Genomic DNA, 23,513 nt, shown 5'->3' on the forward strand with positions numbered 1-23,513 from the left:
GGGATGGGGAAGGCAGGCTCATTACTCTCCTCTTTCCTGGTTATCAGGCTGCATGCTTGGTAAGGGTCTTTTTATGAATTTTTAGGGTGACCTAAGGCCATAATTTTATTAATGTCTAGCACACCATTTAAAAAAGAATCAGAGGTTTTAACGTTCTTGTTTTGGCTGCTTCCTCTGTTCACAGTGGAAAGATTTCCTATGATTTTGAACTCGTTGTTACCAGGTTAGGAAGTAAGAAAAAGAAAATCTCCTTTTTTTTATCTAAAACTAAAAGTTGGCACTTGGAATGGCATCCAACAATGGCTATCCTTTATTGCAAAAACATGCATAACAGCTGTAAAACAACCAACGTGTTTTGGCCATCAGGCCATAATCATGACTAAAGCCTGACGGCCGAAACGTGTTGCCTGTTTTGCAGCTGTTGTACGTGTTTTTGCAATAATGAAAAGCCATTGTTGGATGCCCTTCCAAGTGCTAACTCTCTTGTGATTCAGGTTACCTGAAGCTTTGGCAGCTTGTAAGTCTGAGCACCGGGTGGAGCTGGGATGTGAAAAGGTAAAAGCGTTACACACCTGTATTCATTTAAACTGATTTATTTAACATCTTCACCTTAAAACTGATCTGCTCTTCAATTGGACTTGAATTCTTCTTAAAGACAAAGATAGATTATTCCCTGTTTCGAGCAGTGTTCCCCTGTAGCACCCTGTGTCCGGGGCTTCTGCCTAGAAGCCGACTGAATATCAGGAGACTCTCTTGAACCCAGCACCAATGGCCAAGCAGTTGAAATAATCTGCCCTCTCTCCTGCAGCCCTGGGGTAAACACACTTTTGCTTTTTGCAGGGTAGACATGCATCACTGCATGGGAAGAAAATAGAAAATCCACCGTTAATAAATAATAAGGGTTTAGAAATTGCAGCACGGTGTTTTCAATGTTCCGTAGGAAAATTGCTGCAGGCTGTCTCCTCTGAGCTGTACACAGCATTTTACACTCACTGTCAGCCACAACGACACAATGACTATTTACTCACTAGGTATCACTACATGGATAAGTTGCTTCGAAAACTGCAAAAAACTGTGCAAAGTTCAATAGTAATATGCAACAATGAGTATTCCAAAGCTTTTAATCAGAATTCAGTACACTGTAATGTAAAGTGGAATTCTGACTGGCTGCTTTGTGTTATTCCACTTATCCAGTGCTCCTTACCTTACCGAACAAGCCTCAAGAACATGTCATGAATGTCCTATAGGAGCTACCATTGCTGACTTTATGAAAATGCTCGTCCTTTGGCTGCTGTGCTGGTCTCACTGTATTCATAACTTTAAAGTGGAAATAATCCCATGAATTTATCCATTTCCCAAAACGGTTACATTCAGGGCATGCCGTGAATAATAACTGTCACATTTTCTTGTGCACACCAGTCCGAGGCCTTGTTCACAGGAGCGTACTTAAGTGTAAACCCATGCAAGGGACTTGTTTGCATGCACAGGAAAGCACAGGTGTCCAATGCATCTGCATGCAGGCACTCTCATTCAGATCAATAGAGATGCAACGGCTGCACAGACACAACTGCCGCTCCCAATTGCTATGTGTCCAGGTGCATGTTCCTGAAATTACTCTGTCTGTGTTCAGGGACACTAGCTGCACCAACATGGATGTTAAATTGAGAGCAGCGGCTGTGTCTGTGCAGCCGCTGCATCCCAATTGGCATTAATGGGACTGCCTGCACACGGATGCAGGGAACAGATGTGCATCCTCGTGCAGGCAAACAAGGCCCTCGCATGGGCAAACGTTTAAATACGCCCCTGTGAACAAGGCCTAAAATTTAGTTTGTGACAGAGTTCAGTGGTCTGTAGTATGTAACGCAAGGTTGCCTTGTACCTGTACAATATTCAAATCAGTGGGCAGTATGTAGTGATACGGAGGTCATTTCTCAGTACTTTTTGGAAGGATGGTCAGTTAGCAGTATGTACTGGCAGGGCGGTTAGTGGGATATATGTAGTGGCAGGGCAGTCAGTGAGCAAGTATGTAATGGCAGGGCAGTCAGTGAGCAGTATGTAGTGTTAGGGCAGTCAGTGAGCAGTATGTAGTGTTAGGGCAGTCAGTGAGCAGTATGTAGTGGCAGGGCGGTCAGTGAACAGTATGTAGTGTTAGGGCAGTCACTGAGCAGTATGTAGTGGTAGGGCGTTCAGTGAACAGTATGTAGTGGCAGGGCAGCTAGTGAACATTATGTAGTGGCAGGGCGGTCGGTAAGCAGTATGTAGTGGCAGGGCAGTTAGTAAGCAGTATGTAGTGACAGGGCAGTCAGTGAACAGTATGTAATGGCAGGGTGGCCAGTCAACAGTTAAAGTGGCAGGGCGGTGAGTGAAGAGTATGTAGTGTTAGGGCAGTCAGTGAGCAGTATGTAGTGGCAGGGCAGTCAGTGATCAGTAAGTAGTGGAAGGGCAGTAAGTGAACAGTAAGTAGTGGAAGGGCAGTAAGTGAACAGTATGTAGTGGCAGGATGGTCAGTGAGCAATATGTAGTTTTAGGGCAGTCAGTGAGCGGTGTGTAGTGGCAAGGCAGCCAGTGAACAGTAAGCAATGGCAGGGCAGTAAGTGAACAGTATGTAGTGTTAGGGCAGTCAGTGAGCAGTTTGTAGTGGCAGAGCGGTCAGTGGGCAGTATGTAGTGGCAGGGCGGGCAGTGAGCAGTATGTAGTGGCAGGGCAGCCGGTGAGCAGTATGTAGTGGCAGGGTGGGCAGTGAGCAGTATGTAGTGGCAGGGCAGCCAGTGAGCAGTATATAGTGGCAGGGCAATTAGTGAGCAGACAGACAGGATTCCTGCTGGGGAAACTATCAACCACTTACGGGAAGGAAGGAGGTGACCACACCCCTGGTCCCACCTACCACTTCTGGTCTACAAAAGCTGCTAAGCACCAGGGCAGCGCAGCCACAGCACTCCTGAAGAGTCCAGATGGCACCCCAGTGTTCCTCAGCACAGCCTCAGTAAGCCTGTGATAGAGAAATGAGGTGATACCATCAAAGTGTGTTCAAATATAACTTTTTTTTTTTTATTTTGGATGGAGTAGGGGGGGCTTGGAACCTCAGTTGGGATTATTTTGCTATGTCTCCTTTGTTAATATTTTTTCTTCTTGTTAAGTCACCAAGAAGTGAGGATAAATCTCCCCATTTCCACAGAGACAGCAGATAAAAAGCAGTGGGTCTGACCTTTCCCCACTCGAAAAGTAAAAAAAAAATGTTTTTGCTAGAGTTGTTAATTTAAAGCAGATCTATATTGAAAAAGAAAATTATTTCAAATTCAGCAAGCTTAATATTTGTCAAAATTATTAAAGTGAATCGCTTCAGCAAATTTGAAAACTGATCTGTTTATAATTTGCCTTCCCTTCCCTCATTAACACACTAATAACATGTTTCATTAAGACCTTTCTGTTTTCATTACATACCTTATTTTAAACATAAGGGACTTACATAGATAATGTGTTTGGGCTCTCCTAGTGCTCTTGGGAATCTGGAAATCTCTGATGTCGATCCCAGTGGAAGTTTTGTAAGAATCATCAACCAGTCACAAGATAAAGAGGAAGACATTGGCGGGTGTCTTCTCCAGCAGAACATTCGTGGTCACCCCATTTCAATCTATCGATTCCCACCAAAAACCAGATTGATGGCACGCTGCGTGGCCACTGTGAGTACAGCACCTTCCAAAAATACATACTTTCAGATTTTAAGCTTAAAGAGAAAATCCATCCAGACATTAATTTTGGGAGAATTTAAAAAAAAATCAATTTCCTCCTTATGCATATAAGTACCAGGTACCAAGTCTTGGTTTGTGCTACTTCGAAAATATACCAAAGAAATAGACTTTTTAGTCGCAGATGAGTTGACTCCCTTGGCTCAGTAGAGAACTTTCATGCCCTCTACTCACCTAATGTCTGCTGTTCAACTCCCACCTTTTCTTGCTCCATCTTTGGGCTTTGAAGCTGAAACACCATTAGGATAGTTAGTCTGCAAACTTTGAATTAGAACAGTCCAAAGTCATATAACCATCTGACAGTTGTTCCATGCAGATGGAAATGTCATTCATTTAGGGTTTACCAACTTAGAACTATGGACATTCTGCCATAACTCAGCTGTACGGTACATTTTAGCACACATTTGCAGCCTAGTTGGACTTTGTTTTGCCATCAAGCTGGTGACATCTACCAAGTCTCTTTTCTGCTTGTGTCCCACACTTTGAAACCTCCACTACAAATTCAATATTATAATATTCTTTTTTTCACTGCAGGTTTGGGCCTCATCAGCTGGTGTAGCTCACAATCCTCCAACAGATTTCTTGTGGAAGGAACATAGCAAGTTTGTCACTGAACCACGCTGTACCACCATCTTGTGTACCCCAAATGGGCAGGTAAGTTCTAACAATTCCATTGTTTTATTATGGCAATGGCATGTGTACACCCCTAGCCACTGCCTCTATTGCTAAAGGGGGTAAGGGTTGGTAAGCAGTAAAAGCACAGCTTAACCATAGGGTTTTTAAAGCCTCCCCCCAACCTTACGTATGAATTAGCCATAAGGACACATTCACACAGGTACTCTGGCTATGTGAATGAATGAATTGTTCATGCAGCTGGAGCCGCCTGTAACATTAGGAGGACACAGAGGCTGTATGAACACAGCCACAAGTCCTCATTGTACAGGTGTGCAAGTGTGGGTAAGTGGCCATGAATGCACACTATCTGTGTTCAGGGGTGTACACATACACCCACACGTCTGTCGAACTAGGACCTGCGGCTGCGCTCATACAGCTGCTCTACAGTAGAGTAACATAAGCTGACTACACAAAGCTCCAGCCATGTGAATGAGCCCCAAACTTCAGACACAGCAGAAATGTTAGCAGTAATTTTGTTGTGCTTGTGTCTACTGATAAGGATTTGATATTTTTTGGTGGGGCCTGTCAGATATGCAGTATAGGGCCCCATGATTTCTAAGAGCAGCCCTGGTGTCCCCCATTGGTCATTGAAGATATTTTGATATTTGCATAGCTCCTCCCAAGAGCCAGCCTACTGCATGCATCAGGCCTGAGGGTGATTTAGAGAAGTACTGAGACAGGGTGCTGTAATGCTTTCATAAAGCTATGTACAGTACCCCGTTGTCCCCTCCAGGCATAATCTGCCTGCATTGTGTAGAGAAGCACAGAGACCTAGTGATGAACATAATGATATTGCTGGGTCTACAATAAGGTATGCATTGGAAAGTTTAATAATTGAATTTGAATTTTGATGAGGGAAGGGGGGAGGAGGCTAAATATAAACAGATTAAACTTCAGCTTTAAAATGTTCCTAAACCCACAACAGTAAAATCAGTCTGTATATGCAGTAAAGCATGATTGTTATAGTCACTGTGGAACCTAAGAGGTTAATGCTGTGCATTGTGTAAAAAGGCCATTTGATCCTGACTTCTCTGCTCCTCCTCTTGTTCCAATTTCCACGTCTTATCTCCTGATAAGACAAACTGAACCGTAGCCATTCTGCACATGCTCAGTTTAGTGTGTATTGCTAGAGAGGTGTTATCAGCACAGGGCCAAGCAGCACTGTCCAGACAGAGGTCAGGGGTTTCTCATCCTCCTAGAGAGGAAAGAAAACTCCTGCTACAAGCTTAAACCAGTGCTCTGCTGAAGTCAGAAGACTTCTCTAACTACTGATGAGAAAAGGTATTAAGCAGTGTATATTTACTAAATAATTGCATTTCCATGTTGTGTGTACTGTGGGAGACCAGATATAGTGAATGCAGGGTCCTGGGTTTAGTAACACTTTAACTACAGGGTAGTCTGTGTTTTCTGGCAGAGGAGCCTGGATCACAGAACTGATTGGACAAAATGATATATATAATTATCATTCAATAGGTAAAACTGTTAACATATATACATTTAGCAATGTATTTAAAGTTTATCTAAATCCAAAAATATAAATGTAATATATTGCCTTTTACCAGTCTCAGATGTGGTGGCTGCACTAGTTTTGTTTTCAGGCTATTTCCTTTTCCTATTTCCTTTATCATTATCAGTAATCCTGCAAATAAAACACTTCCTGTCCTATGGTGGTTACACTCACCCCACTATATCTATGGAGACAGCCATGGTTGTCACACCGACTGGACTTCAAACATGTCTGCTTTTGTTCATCTCATTTCACATGGATTGATGGGATTAGTAGTTTACACAAGAAAGGTTGCTTGTGCTTCCAGTTCAGCTACATTCACACTGGCGATTTAAACTGGTGTGAAATGTAGCGGCAGGAATCTTCTGATTCCTTCTGTGGCTCTGAGTGGTTAGGCGCTTCTGCCAGTCCCGTTCACTATAATGTCAGGTCACCGATGGCTGCAGCTATTCGCGACTCTCAGACGATTCTCACACCCAGAGATTACCTGCGGTGATTGCTTCTGGATGCACTTTGTATACTTTCAGCAGAGATCACTACAGGTAATCACTGGCTGTGCGGAAAGACACAAATATCTGCAGCCCCCGCTGACCTGTCATTATAGTGAATGGGGCCAATGACTGCACCTAGCCACTGAGAACTTCAGCAGCAATCAGAAGATTCTTACCACTACAATTTGCACCAGCCAGTGTGAATGTAGCCTTAATCTCACAGAAAGTGGCAAAGACACTGCTGCCGTTTCTGACACTCAGATTTGGGAAATGCATGTCACCATAGATTATATAGCAGAGGTGCTCTCTGTCCTGGAAATAGCATAACTTCTGGGATTTTGGCAGTGTCTCCCTACCCTCTTAGATTGTAAGCTCCAAGGAGCAGGGCCCTCCTAACCCTCTTGTATTGAACTGTATTGTTGCTGTATTGTCTCCCGTTATATTGCAAAGCGCTGAGCGCTATATAAATCCTGTATAATAATAACAACAATACATCATTGGATGAGAACCTTGGTTGTAACAGGTAACACCTGTCTAGATTAAATAAGTTGTTTTCATATCTTTTTTTTTCTCTAGGCATTGGCATGGTTCACCCCCCTAAAAAACAAAATGAGAAAATCAGTGGAGAACAACCTGCATAAATCAGAACCCATTTCACTGGTTCAAGCCTCTGAGCAGCATGATAATGAAGAACCTATACCAGAAGGAGATACACAGTCAGCAAAATTCCCACCAGACCATCATAGGCTTGAAAAAGTGCCAACCTTACTAAAGAGGTGTGTATTCATAAATATAACAATATACAGTATGTGTCTGGGGTATTGAAATGTCAGTACAGAGAAGTTCCTTACAACAATATACACCTTGGAAGTTTAAAAATGATTGATGTTACAGCAAGAAGATAGAGAATAAGTAACACAGCAGAGGTTTCAGGTAGTACACTACCAATGAAACCTGTGAGGTGCTCTCTGGATTCTGGTTGAAGTAGATTATATAGAGCTCAGATTAAGGTAAATTGATTAAACAGTTTAGCATAACTGCAGTGTTCCTGGATAACATAAATAACTCACCGATTGCTTTCACAAGTGTTTGTCTGGAATTTTCTTTTTAAGTGTACCTACAGTAAACCTAAGCAAAAACATTTAAAACTGAACTCCAGGGATGGTATAATTTTCAAAGATAAATCAGCTAAACTCAATGTAATTATGCATTTACTGATGTATGATTGACCTCTATGAAATATACAATTAACAATGTTTTGTTATATCTGTTTTAGATGTGCAAAAGAAAAAAAAACACCAATTGATCCTACCAGAAATCCAGTGCTATCCTGAGTACTCTGTCTTATCTAAAACAATGTTATCAGTCATTGTATTAGGACTACGGAACACCTCCTTCCTATGTTATGGAGATGGGTAGATAGAGAAGGGTATTTTGTAATCCTAACACACGTTCCTGTCCTAGGGTGACAATGCTGCTCCTCCATAGATACAGTACACTGAGTGAGTGTTATCAACCCCAGGCAGGACATGTGTTGCAAAAAGAGAAAGAAGCCTAAAAAAAAAAGAAAACTAATACAGCTGCTATATTTAAGGACTGGTGAGCTGCAATATATTAAAATTGCACTCCAAGGATGATATATTTTGCATACATATATTATACCAGCTTGGCAAAGTATGCACATGTGGCACCTGATCAGCCTCTGTAGAACCTGTAAATCACTGTGGTAGCCTGAGTTACTACAGTGATGGCTGTGATCTTCTGGGTGCTGTGCCGAGCAACTACTCTTCTGCATAACAACCACAGCAGGTCACTCAATTTGTACAGCCCCTATTTTAGAGAACACCTTGCATTTTTCTTAAAAAGTGCAAAGCATTTTGTGATTGGACGAGGTGGAGATTGTGATGTCATCAACCCGCCTCTTTAGCTTGTCATCAGATAACACTTTGCATTCATTGAGAAAAATACAAGGCGTTCTCTGAATGGCAGTCGTGCAAATGAGTGATCTACTGTGGTTATTATGTAGAACGGCAGCTGTTTGGCAGAGCACCCGGAAGATCATGGCCAACACTGTAGTAGCTCAGGCTACCACTGTGATTTACAGGTTCTACAAAGGCTCATCAGGTGCCACATGTGCATACTTTGCCAAACTGGAATAATGTATGTATGCAAAATATATCATCCCTGGAGTGCAGTTTTAATATACTGCAGCTCACCAGTCCTTAGATATAGTGGCTGCAGTGGCTTCCCAAGGCAGGTGCAGTGGGTGCGCGCCGCACCTGGTGACACCTACCGCACGGGGTGACACCGGACCCGCTCCATGAAAAAGGTAAGCTGTAAAGCAAGCCAACTATCCCCGCAGGATGGATCCGATCCATCCTGCGGGAATTATCGGCTTTCTTTACAACTTACCTTTTCATGGAGCGGGTCCGGTGTCACCCCGTACAGGTTGCACGCCGATGATCCCCACAGGATGGATCGGATCTGTGGATTGAGGAGCATAATGGATCGGACTCCGATCCAGTATGCTCAATCCGCAGATCTGAACCATCCTGCAGGGATCATCAGCGTGCAACCTATACGGGGTGACACCGGACCCGCTCCATGAAAAGGTAAGGTGTAAAGAAAGCCGACAATTCTTGCAGGATGGATCGGATCTGCGGATTGAGGAGCATAATGGATCGTAGTCTGATCCATTAGGCTCAATCTGCAGATCTGATCTATTCTGCGGGGATCGTCAGAGGGGGTGTCACCAAGTGGCTGTATTCGTTTTCTTTTTTTTTAGGCTTCTTTCTCATTTTCACCAGGTGATCCTGTCTGTAGCACATTTTCAATCAATTGGTGTTTTTTTGCACTTCTAAAACAGATATAAATAAACATTTCTAATTGTATATTTATCAGACTAAAAGGGAAAACATAAAAGAAGATAACTGAAAGGGTTTACATCTACTTTAAGTAGTGCAACTGTTTAAATTTCCTGTGATCAATTGCATCATTTACATCATATTAGCTTTTACAACAGCTGCCCACAAGAAATATGCAATCACACTGAACAATCACTTTCCCTCTATTGCCCAATCTTGTAGTATAAATTAATATTGTTTAATCTCCTATGTAGACTAGGATGGAGGAGGAGATTAAACATTCAATTATAAGGCTCAGCTATTGATCAACAGTCACAACAGCAGCATGAATCTAAAGATTTCTGTTTTTGTCTGCCGGAAGATGTTATAGTTGTGGAGCCCCAGCTTAGCAGTTCACAACTATGCATCTCAAATGTCCAGTCTGACAATATTTTGGACATTTTTTAAATGCAAAAAGAAAATGTGAAAGAAGAAAAAGTAAAATAAACCATATAAAGGAGTACTGCCAAAAATAGCTTATTAATTCATGTGATATAAAAAGCTTGAATGTAAATCTCCATCCAAAAATATCCTATTGCGTATATTTAAACATGATGACAACGTTATCAACCATCAAGAAGATGTCAACACCCTTCTGCATTTACCAATGAGTTCTAGTTATAAAGCAGTAATGACGTGTGATGGAAGAAAGGAGGACCCATACTGCGGATGAATGAAGTCCTATTCAATAGGAGTTTAGTACTGAAAAGTCTTTTGATCATCGAATGTGTGTGTCATATGAAGGCAAAATGTCCAATCATAAATTCAATGACGGAATACACAGTATCTCATACAGTCCTCCAATGTTATTATAATACCATATTTAGTAACACAGTATTCATAGAAGCTAGAGCAGAGATCGTGTATATGAATCATAGGTTTGCATCATGCCATCATGCGTGTAACTGCTATATCTAGGCTATATGATGTCCTTTTCATTTGCGCAATGGGATATTTTTGGATGGGATCTACTTTCAACCTGCTACTATCATGCGATTTGATAAAGCATTTTTGGCAGTATTCCCTTATCATTTCCTTTTCTTATTTCCAAACTGTCTTCTTCACTCCTCCCAAAACCTCCTCTCTAGCCCTCTTCACCATCTCCCATGCTCATCTCCAGAACTATCACCTCTCCCATCCTCTGGAACTCCCCAATCTGTCCAGCTATATTCTATTCTGCCCACCTAGTCCACCTGTACCTAATAAACTGAATCTTTACCTTCTCAATTAGTTCATCCCTCACAGTTATTATCTCTTGAAACATTTGACCCTCCCTTTTAGGCCTCATTCACATGAGTGATTAGGGCCAGTTTGCGAATTCTGGTGGCAATAGTCAGTGGATTTTTGCAGCTGGAATCATTGGTATTTACAATTAGCTGCCCATGTGAATAAATGATAAGCTGGCAGCAGCCATGGCTATCCATGACTACATGACTAGATACACATGAAGCAGTTATCAGTTAAAGCTCAGACATCAGTCCTTAACTGCAGGTAACCACTGCTTGGGTGGATATGTGCAAACAGTGTCTGCTTCTCTCAGCCTGTCATTGCTTTGTATAGACTGAGCAGTAAGTGTTCAAACACATCTATCATCCAAGACCCCAAAATCTGTGGAATCCAGTGTATGCTCCTTTGCCTGTGTGAAGGAGGCCTTAGATTGCATGCTCTTGCAATCAGGGCAAATTGTTGCCACTACAGTATATGAATCCTATATATGTCTGAGTCCCTGCTAGGGAGAGTCACCCTCTTTATTTGTCCCGATAATCATTGCCATTAAGAGTGAAAATGATGGGACATCCAAAATTTTACAGTTGTTACTAGAACAGGAATAGAGGGGGCACCTGTTCCGTGGATACCTGTTTAAGAGGGGACTTCCCTTCACTTTGGGGAGATTTCCTATCAATTCCTGTTGTGTCTTCCCAGATAGAACATGGACAGTAAATTACTGCACCCAAAACAGCCATTACAATTTCACTACAATGTACAAACATTATTTTATGTATCACATCTTATCTTGTGGCCATAGGCTTACATATGTCTAACGTTTTTTCTGTTATCTGTAGAGAGAAGATTTCCCCTGCTGTTCTCCCAATGTCTTCCAGCCCATGGGCACAGAGTACGGCTTCCCTGACTCACCCCGATTTCACTCCCAGCCGATTCATACCCTTGGGATGCGATGACAACAGTCAGTGTCGTCAGACAAGATTATCAACGCCCTCTTCCAGTAAGAAATGTTAGTGGCACACTTTGCTTGTGACCTGCTTCCTAGTGACAGGTACACTTGAGGATTTACAAGAGGTCAATCTTCAGTATCCTACACTTCCAGGCTATTTGGATGGCTGACTCCCCGGCTGTGCGCTGTAGTTCCACCCACTGGCTGCTATGCCACTATGACTCCAAAGGGACACACTACCAAAGTAGTGGATGATAAGTGGAACAACAGCGAGCAGCAATACCTGGAGCCATCAAACATACAAAGTGAAGGTTGTAGATGCTGAAGATTTGTAGCTCACTTGGTGTAGCTCTGCAACAGACTGAAGATCAAAGTCTCTGGTGGAGGGCACCCATTATCTGGGCTAAATTTGGCCCCCTTTCTAGTCTTCCTGCCTGGGAACCAATACTGTTTGGCCCCTTTCCACGGCACACCACCATTTGTTGGGATGTTCCCTGCTGCTGATAACTGGGTGGTGGAAGTGGTGGTGGTGGAGTCTGCTTTCTCTTATCCAAGTGGGTAGTTTGTTCGTATGGTGCTGGGTGAGAGTTGACCATTAAACGTCCTTATGTATGGCAACTATTCAAGCATGAATCCTTGATAAACCATAGCAATTCATGCAACCCAGTCATGAAAAAGCAAATTCAACAGAAAATATGTCAACATGGGTGTATAAACACTAAACACTTTGAGAAAATCAGCCGAAAAAGATGCAACGATTGTGTGATATTCTATTTGTTAGTACACAGCTTTTGAGAACTGATCACAGCAGTTCATGTAAAAATATCTGAAGGGACAAGCACTAGAATTTTTCTCGTGAAATAACAGAGCAAATGATTTTCTTGCAATTAGTATAGTCTTTGTACGAAAAACAAAAATCGAGTGATCAAGACCGTGCATGCTCAGAAATGAAAGAATACATTTTAATACAATACATTACATCATCACGGAAAGTTGTATTCTGACTTACAAGAATTTTCGTAACTTTAGTAACCTATTAATTTTTAATATGAGACTAGCATACAAAACCCCTCCAAAAAATGGACTTTCATCCATTTGATATTCTCATCATGTGTACTAGGCATAAGGAATCTATTTATAAACAGAATTACTGTGTTAATTCTTCAACCATTCACATAACCATCACGAATAATCTCTATATTGTGTCTTATATGTTTTTATTTTCTATGACCCTCAGTACCATCTAGTGGCCATATAGTATTTTCCTGATTGAGGTATTTCAGGAAAATACCGCATTATGGCCACTAGATGGAGCAGATGATCATAGGAAATAAAACATATTAGACAAATAATGGGTAATTGTTGATCCATTCACACAGCACTTTTGTAAACAGATCTCTAAATTTTGTTAATGGTTTACCGTACAATAGGCTGATGTCTGAAAATATGGACTGGGTATATTTTGTATATGAATTTGATACTGTACCCTATTGGAGTTTTCACAGAGTGGTATATGTAACTACAATACAAAATACATTTGCCATCTTTTATTATAACTGATATGCTCTCAATGCTACATTTAAAGTCCCATTCATTTTTCTAGTACAATTTTGGCTACTCATGGGTTGGTGGCATTTAAGAGGCTATAATTATGTTTTTAGCAAAGTGTGGTCAACTCCCTCTGTTTTCTCATGGTACAATTACTCTTTTGTTGCAGACTGGCTGTTTTTTTACTTAATTTATTTATTTATTTATTTATAGCAACAGTCATTGTAGGTGAGCTTGGTCTAGTATTCAATGAAACGCTTTTATGTTTTCTCAGTAGATTCCTGTAAATATTATGTCTCAATTTCAACAAAGAACAGAAATAAGGCTCAATTTTGCATTGATTGGTAAGGCAACACAAAAATAAGCCCCCACTGACAAGTCTGTGCCTTTGTCTTCGTCAGGTGTCCCCAGTGCTGGATCCAGACATGGCAGGGAACAGGCCATTAGCCCTGTGAGCAAGAAGAGCCGCGGGCCAACCCGGTCAGCGGGGGTGAGTAGTTCCTCTTTATTCCGGGCACAGGTTTACAGAGCTCCCTGCCAGGAGGAAACACAGTGTCTGTCTGATAATGGTTCAGCTTGTCTGGTATACAGGGACGGTCCCTGGTACCGAAGTTTGGGAATTGTGTTGGCCACAAACATTTTGAGCAGAATTTGTGGTGTGTTCTATTTTGAGGCAGACAAATTTCCATGTGATATTTTCAAATCAATACCTCTGTGATTATTTTCATGATAAGGGTTAGGTGCAGGTTTAGGTTTATGGGTTAGGCTGAGTGTAGAGGAAACCTGTACTAAGAAAAATATAAAGGTTACCCATACCTGACATCTCATTTTGATGAGGTGATTGGCTTTCATGATGATCCTCTGGCTTCCATACTTTCTGAGGCTCTGACAAGGAACATTTCTGCAGATCAGGGAGTTTGATTTCACCTGTAATTCAACATTTGCATTCCCATTCTGGGTCAGTTACTCCTTTATTTTTTTAGATTTGGTTAGCTTAAGGAATGGTTGGTACCCCTTCATGTTTTTTTTTATTTAATTGAATTTAGAAATGAAGTTCACGCCACAATATTCAAGTCCAAATACAGGTTTATTCCTGTAATATATTGTTTGCTGATCCAAAGCATTTTGGGGGCTGTAACGCTGCACCTTCTTCGGTGCTAACATATAACACAAAATATAAAAAATACGTTTATATCGTACAGGATGCCAAGGATGGGTCCTGGATGGGAGATATACAGTATGAGATATACAGTATTTCCATACTATTTGGGTTGTGGTCCCTTTAAGGGAGAGTTCAAAGGACATTTTTAGTGCTCAGGGGTTCTCACCTATGCAGGGTGAGCGGTTCAGGGGTAGCCTGGTCAGAGAGGAGAGGACTGACTTCAGTAGTCCCTGGATTGAGACCTGGAATTCAGAGGCTCAGATAGACTTCGGGTGGAAAAGAGCCTCCAAACCCTGATTATAGGGATTTTGGCTCTGAAAGGGTTAACCCACCTTCAAGGGAGGTTTGAAAATCAGCAGGAGGGAGTCAGCCCATGTCTATGAGGTAGTTTGGAGTGGTTCAAAGCTGTGAGGTGACCTATGGACTATCTGGAGACTGAAACTTTGTTTTGCTGAGCTCCTGAGGCTTTTCCTGCACCCCAAAGCAGGTGGGAACCCTAAACCCAAGTGTGGGACTGCTATATTGGGAGTGAGCCATTAAGTTGCCTTAATTATAGCAGGATTATGGACTGTTCGGTTTATGTTTGCTGAAGCAGCTTGATGGTGATCTCGGACTCTGCATATTACACAATCTATAAATCATTGTGTCACATGATTCAGTTGCAGTGGCATAAATAGAGCCTTCAGGGTCCCAGTGCAGGATCTCTGAGCCTGGTGGCGGAATGCCATGGTGTGACCTTTGTGACCCTGGTAGTTCTGCCACTGGTGTCAGTAATTTTTTTATTTTTTTAAATTATTTTTTACCATTTTTTTACAATTAAAAAAACATTTTTTTTACAGTTTTTTTAGGGGCCCTGTTGGGGGGGTTTTGGTGAAACATCAGGGGTATAAACAGACCTCATGTTCCAATTTTGAGACAGAGAAAGGAGATTGAGGACACAGCCCTCAATATCCATCTCTTCAACCTCAGCTGCACAGACTGAATGGACAAGATTAGTTCTACAGTTTACTATGTTTCAGTTATGAATGAACAGAGTCAGTGATCGGTACGGATCACTGACTATATTCATTAAGACAAGGATGAGGATGGTAAATCACACATTTACCAGCCCCTTCCCTGCTCTGCATCTTGATAGTATTCCCCGCAGCAGCCAGGAGAGGGGAGAGGGGAAGCCAGCAGAGCAGCGGGGGACAAGGGGGGGCTAAGAGAGAGAACATAGGGGCTGGGAAAGAACACAGAGGTGCAGGAGAGCACACAGGCGTGCAGCAGAAAGTAGCTGGATAGGAGGAACTGCAGTGGGCAGCTGCATACAGCAGAAACAATCTCTCCATTTTCCTCCTGCAGCTGATGATGGAAAATAGAGAGATCGTTTCCTCTGTATGCAGCTGCCCCACCGCTCCTCCTATCTAGGTGTACAGGGGGTAAGCAAGGGCCCCCTGGAGCCTAGAGCTGGGTTGCAATTGCTATCCCTGTGACCCCTGTAGGTCAGACCTTGTCCAGAAGTTAGCCCTGTTGGCTCTGAAGCCCGTGTTACAATAATGTATTTATAACCACTTTTTATTGTGTTTTCATCTTTTGCGTTATATGTGAACCCTGATAGCGTTAAGCTGGTCATACATCGATTGAAATTTTGATCCATATATGGGCAGGGAGGTTGTACAGAAATCGATCTAGCGATCAACTTCTGTACAACTTCTCTACAACTATAGCCTGCGATGCTGATCGGTGTATTCTGATGGTGGAGAAGTCTCCCCGCTGTCAGAATACAATAGCTTAGCAAGGAGGACTAATCAAGTCAGTTTTTTTTTCGTTCAACATGTTGGTTGAAGAATAAAACTGTATCATCCATGGGCTGGCTTACAGTCCCCAAAGCATGTTGGTGTTGCAAACATTTTATTGTTGGAATACACTTGTATTTGGACTTGAGTATTATGGTGTGGTGCTTCAATTCTAAATTCACTTTTCCCTATCACAAACCAGGTGATTGTAGAAGCCCTTAAGTGTGCAGAAACTGCCAGCCCAATATTAATTTCTTCATATTTATTACCACCACCATACCACTAACAAGGGGCGGACTGACAACTCATGGGGCCCCTGGGCAATAGGGGATCATGGGGCCCCTGTGTCCTTGCCCAAACTCAAAAAAGCCTATGAAAAAGGTACCAGGGGCATCTCATGGGGCCCCCTACTGACCCCGGGCCCTCGGGCAGTGCCCGAGTTTCCAAATGGTCAGTCCGATCCTGCCACTAACTGATAATCAGAACTAAAGAAACATATAAAGAAACATGAGGGTTTCAGTGCTTCTTATCCACTTTCCCAAGCATTTATTTTAATTGCTATGTCCCACACAACAGGAAGTGACAGGAAATCTCTCCAAAGTGTGCAGAAATCCCCTCCTCGATGAGTGTCCCTAGTTGCAGATTTATTTTCACTTAATGTTCCAGTGACAATGTTAAAATGTGGATTTCCCATCACTGCCTTTACTGCTGATACTAATACAGAAGTTGAATCTTCCCAGCTGGGAAATCAAGCAACAGCTCTAACCCTTCCACAATTTATCCAGAATAAAATACTTTTTCTTTGCTTATGCTTGCATTTTCAGGGTCTCCTTAATTGTGTTAAAAACAACTATAGTGGAGATTTGTATTGGCATGCCCCTGATTTTGCACTTTGATCAATTTAAATCCTAAGGGATCTGCACATACCTTCTGCTCTAATGGAAGGGGCTCCTGCATGCTGCAGGATCCCCTCATCCTGGGGTTATAGAGTGTGTGGCAAGAAAACAAGGGTCTCAGAATTCTTTTGAATCCAGTGGTTTGAACACAGTTGGAACAACCTGTAAAGAAAGAGATAGAGCTGCTAGAAAAGACTAAATGCCACCACTGACATCTAGTGTTCTGAGAAGGAATAGTGCCAGCTATATGATTTGCCAAAAGCTATCATTATTTTTGCAGGGGATCCACAAGAAACAGGACAATTGTCACCTATTTCATCCAGTAAAGGTGAATAATAAATGATATATAGGTATACCTTTATCTGTGTGAGATGGCATGCTTTATAACTGATAAAATGTTTGAACTAGATAAACTATAGGCTGCACTTAGACCCCTTAACTGACAAGGCTCAGAGTCAGAATCTGTTGGTTGGGATGGTCTTTCTCAAGGAAAAGCGGGGGTACACCTCCTAAAACCATAATTTTTAGACAAAGCCTGGAAAACGAATACCTCTATCAGTCAAAGTAGGCAACAAAAAATAGAAGAACAACGGCACTTCACATATGTCTAAACCTTAAAATAAAAATATATTATTTTGCAGTTTTCCAGTCCTTTGATGTAATGGTTACTTTAGTTTTCTCTTTTCAGGATTTGTCCCTTTATTTTCACCTGGTGATCCTGCCACTAACACACTTCCTGACTTAGGATGACAATGCTCAGTCACTATACTGTATCCATGGAGGACCAACGTTGTCCCCCTGTGGAGGGAAGTATGTTAGGAAAATAAAATGCCTTGTCATCTACTTATCTTTGGAGGGATGTATTCTGTAGTGTTCAGAGATAGTTGGGAGCAATGTAACTGATAACAGTGCAGCACAAGAAATTATCAGTTCACAAGGTTCTCAAGCTCTGGCAGCAGTTTTGCCCTTGAGTGCTGGCTTGCTGTAGACACCTTGCACTCAACATTTTGGCTATGGCATTGGTACTGTATGTTAATGTGACATATTCACTTTCAGATACAGTATATAGTTGAACACTGTCCATCACAAAAATAAACATCAACCACAGAGTGCAACAGAAAAATGTGCAAGTCTGATTATGACAAACTAATGGGTATCTGTTTATACGGCAGGCAGTAAGAGGAACTCTTAGACTTCTCCTTCCAGGAAGCTTTGCCCCGCTCTCTGCTCAGCACCAAGCAGGGTTACAGATACTGCAGGCAGTACAAAACCTTGACTTCCAACCTCCGATGCCTCAGCCTCCAGCTCCTTCCTCCTGGTGATTGGACAGGTCAGGAATACCCCAGTTTTACAGTTTTCATCCTATAAATGTATATTTTCAGGCAATAAAACAACCACTTGTCCACTTCTTGATTCGGTTTTCTACTCACCTGATCCAGCAAGATATTCCTGACCAGAAGGCAGAGCTGCTTGTCATAATCCTTCTGACCCATGCATGCGATCTGCACACTATTCATTCCTATGGTGGTTCTGAGTACAAATTTGTGCGGGCCCAGCCGGGAAGATATTGAAAGTGGCCCTGCAATCTGTTCAGCAATATCTTGTTGGATTAGGGACAGGTGAGTGTATGACTGGAGTGGGGGCTAGGGGCAGGGGGGGGGTCTACCATATAAGTGTGTAACACCCTCCAGGTTAGCTTGATACGTTTTTTAGGCAGAGACTGAGTAACAGCTTGGGGAGTGATGTAGTGAGGTTACCTCAGGACAGGCTAGGAGGCTCTATCAGGTCAGGGCTTCTGGAGTCCTCTCACCTCTCCAGAAACCTGAGAGCTTTCTGGAACAGGGGTGAAGGAGGGGAGGAGACCCAGATCTCCATGTTTGAGGGACTGTGGCCAATCCCCTGGCAGGAGGTAGGGCACGGTGACTAGGGCAACCCTCAAATGTGGCAGAGCCTGGGGGGGAGGTGAGTAGTGTTAGGTGGAAAGTGGAGTAAGAATGGCTGGAGTGTGAAGCCTGGGAGGGTGCCGAGGGAGGGGGCCTACCTACAGGCAGCTTGCTGGAAAAGAGAACCTCCACTATACCACTGTCTCCTGGGGAGGACATCCTGAGTAGCAGGGAAGGAGCCAGGGCAGCAAAAGGCCTAAAGGCAGCCACCAACCCACTAAGGTGACAAGAAAGGACAGTATGAGTACTCTTACACCCCCCGAGGCCGGATAAGGGGAAAGGGCAGTCAGGTGCAAGACTCAACTCGATCCTCATCTGGGACTGTTTCTACATTAACAGCTCTTGGGCCCCCTTGCCCAGGGAATACCCTCAGTGCAGCTGGGTGAAGAGGAGTAATCATCTGGGGTCTGAGGAGGTACACTAGGAGGAATCTTTGGAGCTTCTCAAGGAAAGAGACTGTTCTGTTCCTATCCACATATTTGCACACTGTTGCTAAGGAGGTTGTCCTCAAGTTCTACAGTACCTCGGGCATCCCATATACCCCTACAGCCAATCCAAGTTCTTAACCCCTTAATAAAATCCCAAAACCAAGCTCAAGGACTGTTATTTGACTCCAGTGTGCAAAGTGTGGAAAATGCATGTTGCCTGGAAGTGCAGAGCATAGGGGGACCCAGTTAAAATCCAGCGGCCCCTAAGGGGGTAGCGCTACAAGTGTAACTGTCCAAAAGTGCAGTTAGAGTTTAAATCTTCAGCCTTTCTTTCAGTCTTGCACAGTTGTACAGACACCTCTCCTGTACTGAAATTTCTTCTTCTGATTTCAGTACACACTGTGAGCTTCTCACAATGTGCATTAGAAGCTGAGTGTCAGACAAAGCCCTCCTCATTTTCTGGTTTGAGGACATCCAGCATTATCTGGACTTTCCTCCCAGGCCTGACTGTCCCTGTCCCGCATGGGCCTTTCATACTTTGGATTTCTCTTCTTTTAATCAAAAATGCTGAGCATCACATGTGGGAGTTACCTAGGGTGGACTGCATGCAGATACTGTCTGTCTAGGAACAGACACTTCTCCAGACTGACATCCACCCATCAAGGAATTTTGCTATTTACACAATTCCTTCCAAGGGCCTGTGGGCTCTTGAGAGGAGTAGGATACTGATGTTTTCTGGTAGCTATGTGCAGCACTCTGCCAGCTCCTCCCACCAGCGATGAACCATCTGCATTCCATAGAGAAGCACAGAGACTCAGTAATGACATCACGGGGTCTGCAACAAAGGTATGTAATGAAAAAGTGTTTTTTTTACTTTGAACCTGCTTTAATTATCATGTCATCTCTTGCTGTGTAACACTTGGTGGTCTTCTTAGTTAGGCTGGTGTTTTGCACTCAGCAGCAAAGTGTCACAGAACTATTTTCCAAAGTTTTGCCAACAAACAGTGCTGTAACAGAATTCTTAGTACTGATAAATTTTTCTTTTCTTTTTTTTTCATTTTTTTGCAGTCAAACTCCCGGGGAGTCCTGTATTTGGGATATTCCGCACCCTCCGGCTCGGCTCTGCACAAGTTATTTGCTAACTCCTCCTACAACATCCGCCTGGCCAGTCAGGTGTCGCTCACTCCAACGATCTTATCCAGCTACTAATAAACTCAGAATGGCTCGATGTCTCGTTGTCTGTATTATTTATACTGTTTTTGTCTATATACCAAGGTCATGTAGTCACAGTCTAGTAATTATAAGTATAACAGATATTGGAGCTCCAAAGGAATGGGTTGGATGGATGATCAAATGAAATAAAAATGTATTTTATTTAAAACTGATAAAAAAAAACGTGTATCCCATTTCTTTATATTTATTGAGCAGCTAGTGCTGTCTGCAACTCCTGCCGGACAGTGAGCAGTAGAAACGTAGACCACATATTCTCACGATTTCAACATGAAAGTTCTGTCTCAATGTGACACAAACTACCTTCTGTATCTCAAAGTAGAAGCAGCAGGCAGAATGTTTTTGCTGGAAAGCCCTGCAGTGGGACTTCCTTCCCCCTGAAATAAGTTAGTGATCAACTTTAACATGGTTGTACATCGGAAATGAAAAATGAACAGAGCATATCCCTCTAGTGTGTACTAGCCTCTGTCCAAAGTGCCTAGTGTGATTTTTTTCTGTCTTTCCTCTGCTATTTGTATAACGCACGTCTGACAGGTCATGCTCACTCCACAGAAACTCTGGAGATGGCCCTGCCCCCAGCACACAGCAGGTGATTGACAGACTCAGCTCTGCATCTTTCCCTATTAGACTATGTGTGTGTGGGGGGAGGTGGTCCCTTCCTTCTACTCAGGTCTCAAATTACACTCGAATCTCTGCTCTGTGCTGTGCAGTGTGTGACTTCAGATCCCCTGAGGTCTGACGAAGAAGCAGTAGCTTTGAAACGCGTTACCGCTCCCTCCTTGCGGCATTACGCTCACGTGGTAATGTCACATCCGCCCAGCAGCCATCTGCGTTCCAGCCTGGTTCCTACACAGACACAGCCGCAGAACGCTGATTGAGACATGATGTCAGTCGGAGACCTGGCTTCCTCCACAGCCTTGGCCCCAAGATGTCCATCTATCCTCTTCTTCTGCCTTCGGGATTTCACCAGGACGACGTCTACCCTTGACATATATGCCTCTGACCCGCTTGTATCTAGTGAGTTACCAATCTTTTTGTGCTATTAAATTATTGTGAAGTACTGCACTTAGTCTGGCGCCCCTCTCTTCTTTTGGAGTTGAGAAATAGCCTTTGATCTGTACGTTTTAGAAGGCTGTAGAGAAAAGAGGGTAGCAGATAAACGGGTACAACTTACATAGAAGGATTTGCTATCTATCACCTGAGGCCAGTCACTTCATTGGGTATATATGAGGGTTTATAACAACTTTAAATTAAACATTTTTACTTCATATGATTGACCCAACCTTTGCCATTGAATTATCATCCAAGATCTCGCCTCCGCCCCTCCCTTCCTCTTCCTTGTTTGTAGGTACCTATGGCCAAGAAGCCTCCTATTAACCACCTCTAGATTACAAGTCAAAAACATCAAATATCAATACTAAGAATCAGCTCCACTCCTAACTTGACTTGGAAAAATTATAATGGACTCTATGTACAGTGGGGATCGAAAGTTTGGGCACCCCAGCTAAAAATTTGTATTAATGTGCATAAAGAAGCCAAGGAAAGATGGAAAAATCTCCAAAAGGCATCAAATTACAGATTAGACATTCTTATAATATGTCAACAAAAGTTAGATTTTATTTCCATCATTTACACTTTCAAAATAACAGAAAACAAAAAAATGGCGTCTGCAAAAGTTTGGGCACCCTGCAGAGTTAATATCTTGTACTGCCCCCTTTGGCAAGTATCACAGCTTGTAAACGCTTTTTGTAGCCAGCCAAGAGTCTTTCAATTCTTGTTGGAGGTATCTTTGCCCATTCTTCCTTACAAAAGTCTTCCAGTTCTTTGAGATTTCTGGGCTGTCTGTCACGCACTGCTCTTTTAAGGTCTATCCATAGATTTTCAATTATGTTGAGGTCAGGAGATTGTGAAGGCCATGGCAAAACCTTCAGTTTACACCTCTTGATGTAATCCCCCGTGGATTTCGAGGTGTGTTTAGGATCATTATCCATTTGTAGAAGCCATCCTCTCTTTAACTTCAGCTTTTTCACAGATGGTATCAAGTTACCATCCAAAATTTGCTGAAATTTTATTGAATCCATTTTTCCTTCTACTCGTGAGATGTTCCCTGTGCCACTGGCTGCAACACAACCCCAAAGCATGATTGATCCAACCCCATGCTTAACAGTTGCACAGACGTTCTTTTCATTAAATTCTGTGCTCCTTCTTCTGCAAACGTACCTTTGCTCATTCCGGCCAAAAAGTTCAATTTTAACCTCATCGGTCCACAGAACTTGTTTCCAAAATGCATCAGGCTTGTCTATATGTTCATTTGTAAAGTTCAAACGATGATTTTTGTGGTGAGGACGTAGAAGAGGTTTTCTTCTGATGACTCTTCCATGAAGACCATATTTGTACAAGTATCTCTTTATAGTGGAATAGTGTACCACAACTCCAGTGTCTGCCAGATCTTTCTGAAGGGATCGTGCAGTCAAAAGTGGGTTTTGAATTGTTTTTCTCACAATCCTGCGAGCTGTTCTATCTGATATTTTTCTTGGTCTTCCAGATCTTGCTTTAACTTCCACTGTTCCTGATGACTGCCATTTCTTAATTACATTCCGAACAGAGGATATTGACATCTGAAAACGCTTTGCTATCTTCTTATAGCCTTCTCCAGCTTTGTGAGCGTCAACTATTTTCAGTTTCAGTTTTCTAGACAACTGCTTAGAAGAACCCATGGTGCTGATTGTTGGGGCAAGGTCAGATGAGTCTGGGCATTTAAAACCTTTGAGATTAACATCACCTGGTCTTCCCAGATGATGATTGAGAACAATCCATGACACTGGCAGGTCTCAGCTTTGCAAAGGGGGCAGTGCATGCTATAAATTCTGCAGGGTGCCCAAACTTTTGCAGAACGCCATTTTTTTGTTTTCTGTTATTTTGAAAGCGTAAATGATGGAAATAAAATCTAACTTTTGTTGACATATTATAAGAATGTCTAATCTGTAATTTGATGCCTTTTGGAGATTTTTCCATCTTTCCTTGGCTACTTTT

General features: G+C 42.5%; 1 protein-coding gene across 5 annotated transcripts in view; it reads left to right on the forward strand.

The window, feature by feature from the left end:
- The window catches only part of LOC149449334 (lamin-A-like), a 169,392-nt gene extending 148,914 nt beyond the window's left edge, over positions 1 to 20,478 (forward strand). The window contains exons 12-19 of one of the 5 annotated variants that reach the window (XM_089693358.1): positions 3,494 to 3,680; positions 4,281 to 4,400; positions 6,996 to 7,195; positions 11,386 to 11,555; positions 13,445 to 13,533; positions 17,160 to 17,207; positions 18,052 to 18,209; positions 20,319 to 20,478. In XM_089693358.1, the coding sequence (XP_089549484.1) occupies positions 3,494 to 3,680; positions 4,281 to 4,400; positions 6,996 to 7,195; positions 11,386 to 11,555; positions 13,445 to 13,533; positions 17,160 to 17,207; positions 18,052 to 18,201 (964 nt within the window). In that variant the 3' untranslated portion in view covers positions 18,202 to 18,209; positions 20,319 to 20,478. The remainder of the gene's footprint in view (positions 1 to 3,493; positions 3,681 to 4,280; positions 4,401 to 6,995; positions 7,196 to 11,385; positions 11,556 to 13,444; positions 13,534 to 17,159; positions 17,208 to 18,051; positions 18,210 to 20,318) is intronic. The other 4 variants (XM_089693360.1, XM_089693361.1, XM_089693362.1 and 1 more) reach the window with 4 other exon arrangements.
- The last annotated feature ends 3,035 nt before the right edge of the window (positions 20,479 to 23,513 follow it).

The sequence above is a fragment of the Staurois parvus genome, unplaced genomic scaffold, assembly GCF_062004578.1.
Source record: "Staurois parvus isolate SC_StPar_1 unplaced genomic scaffold, SC_StPar_1.0 ptg000629l, whole genome shotgun sequence".
Lineage (NCBI taxonomy): Eukaryota > Metazoa > Chordata > Amphibia > Anura > Ranidae > Staurois > Staurois parvus.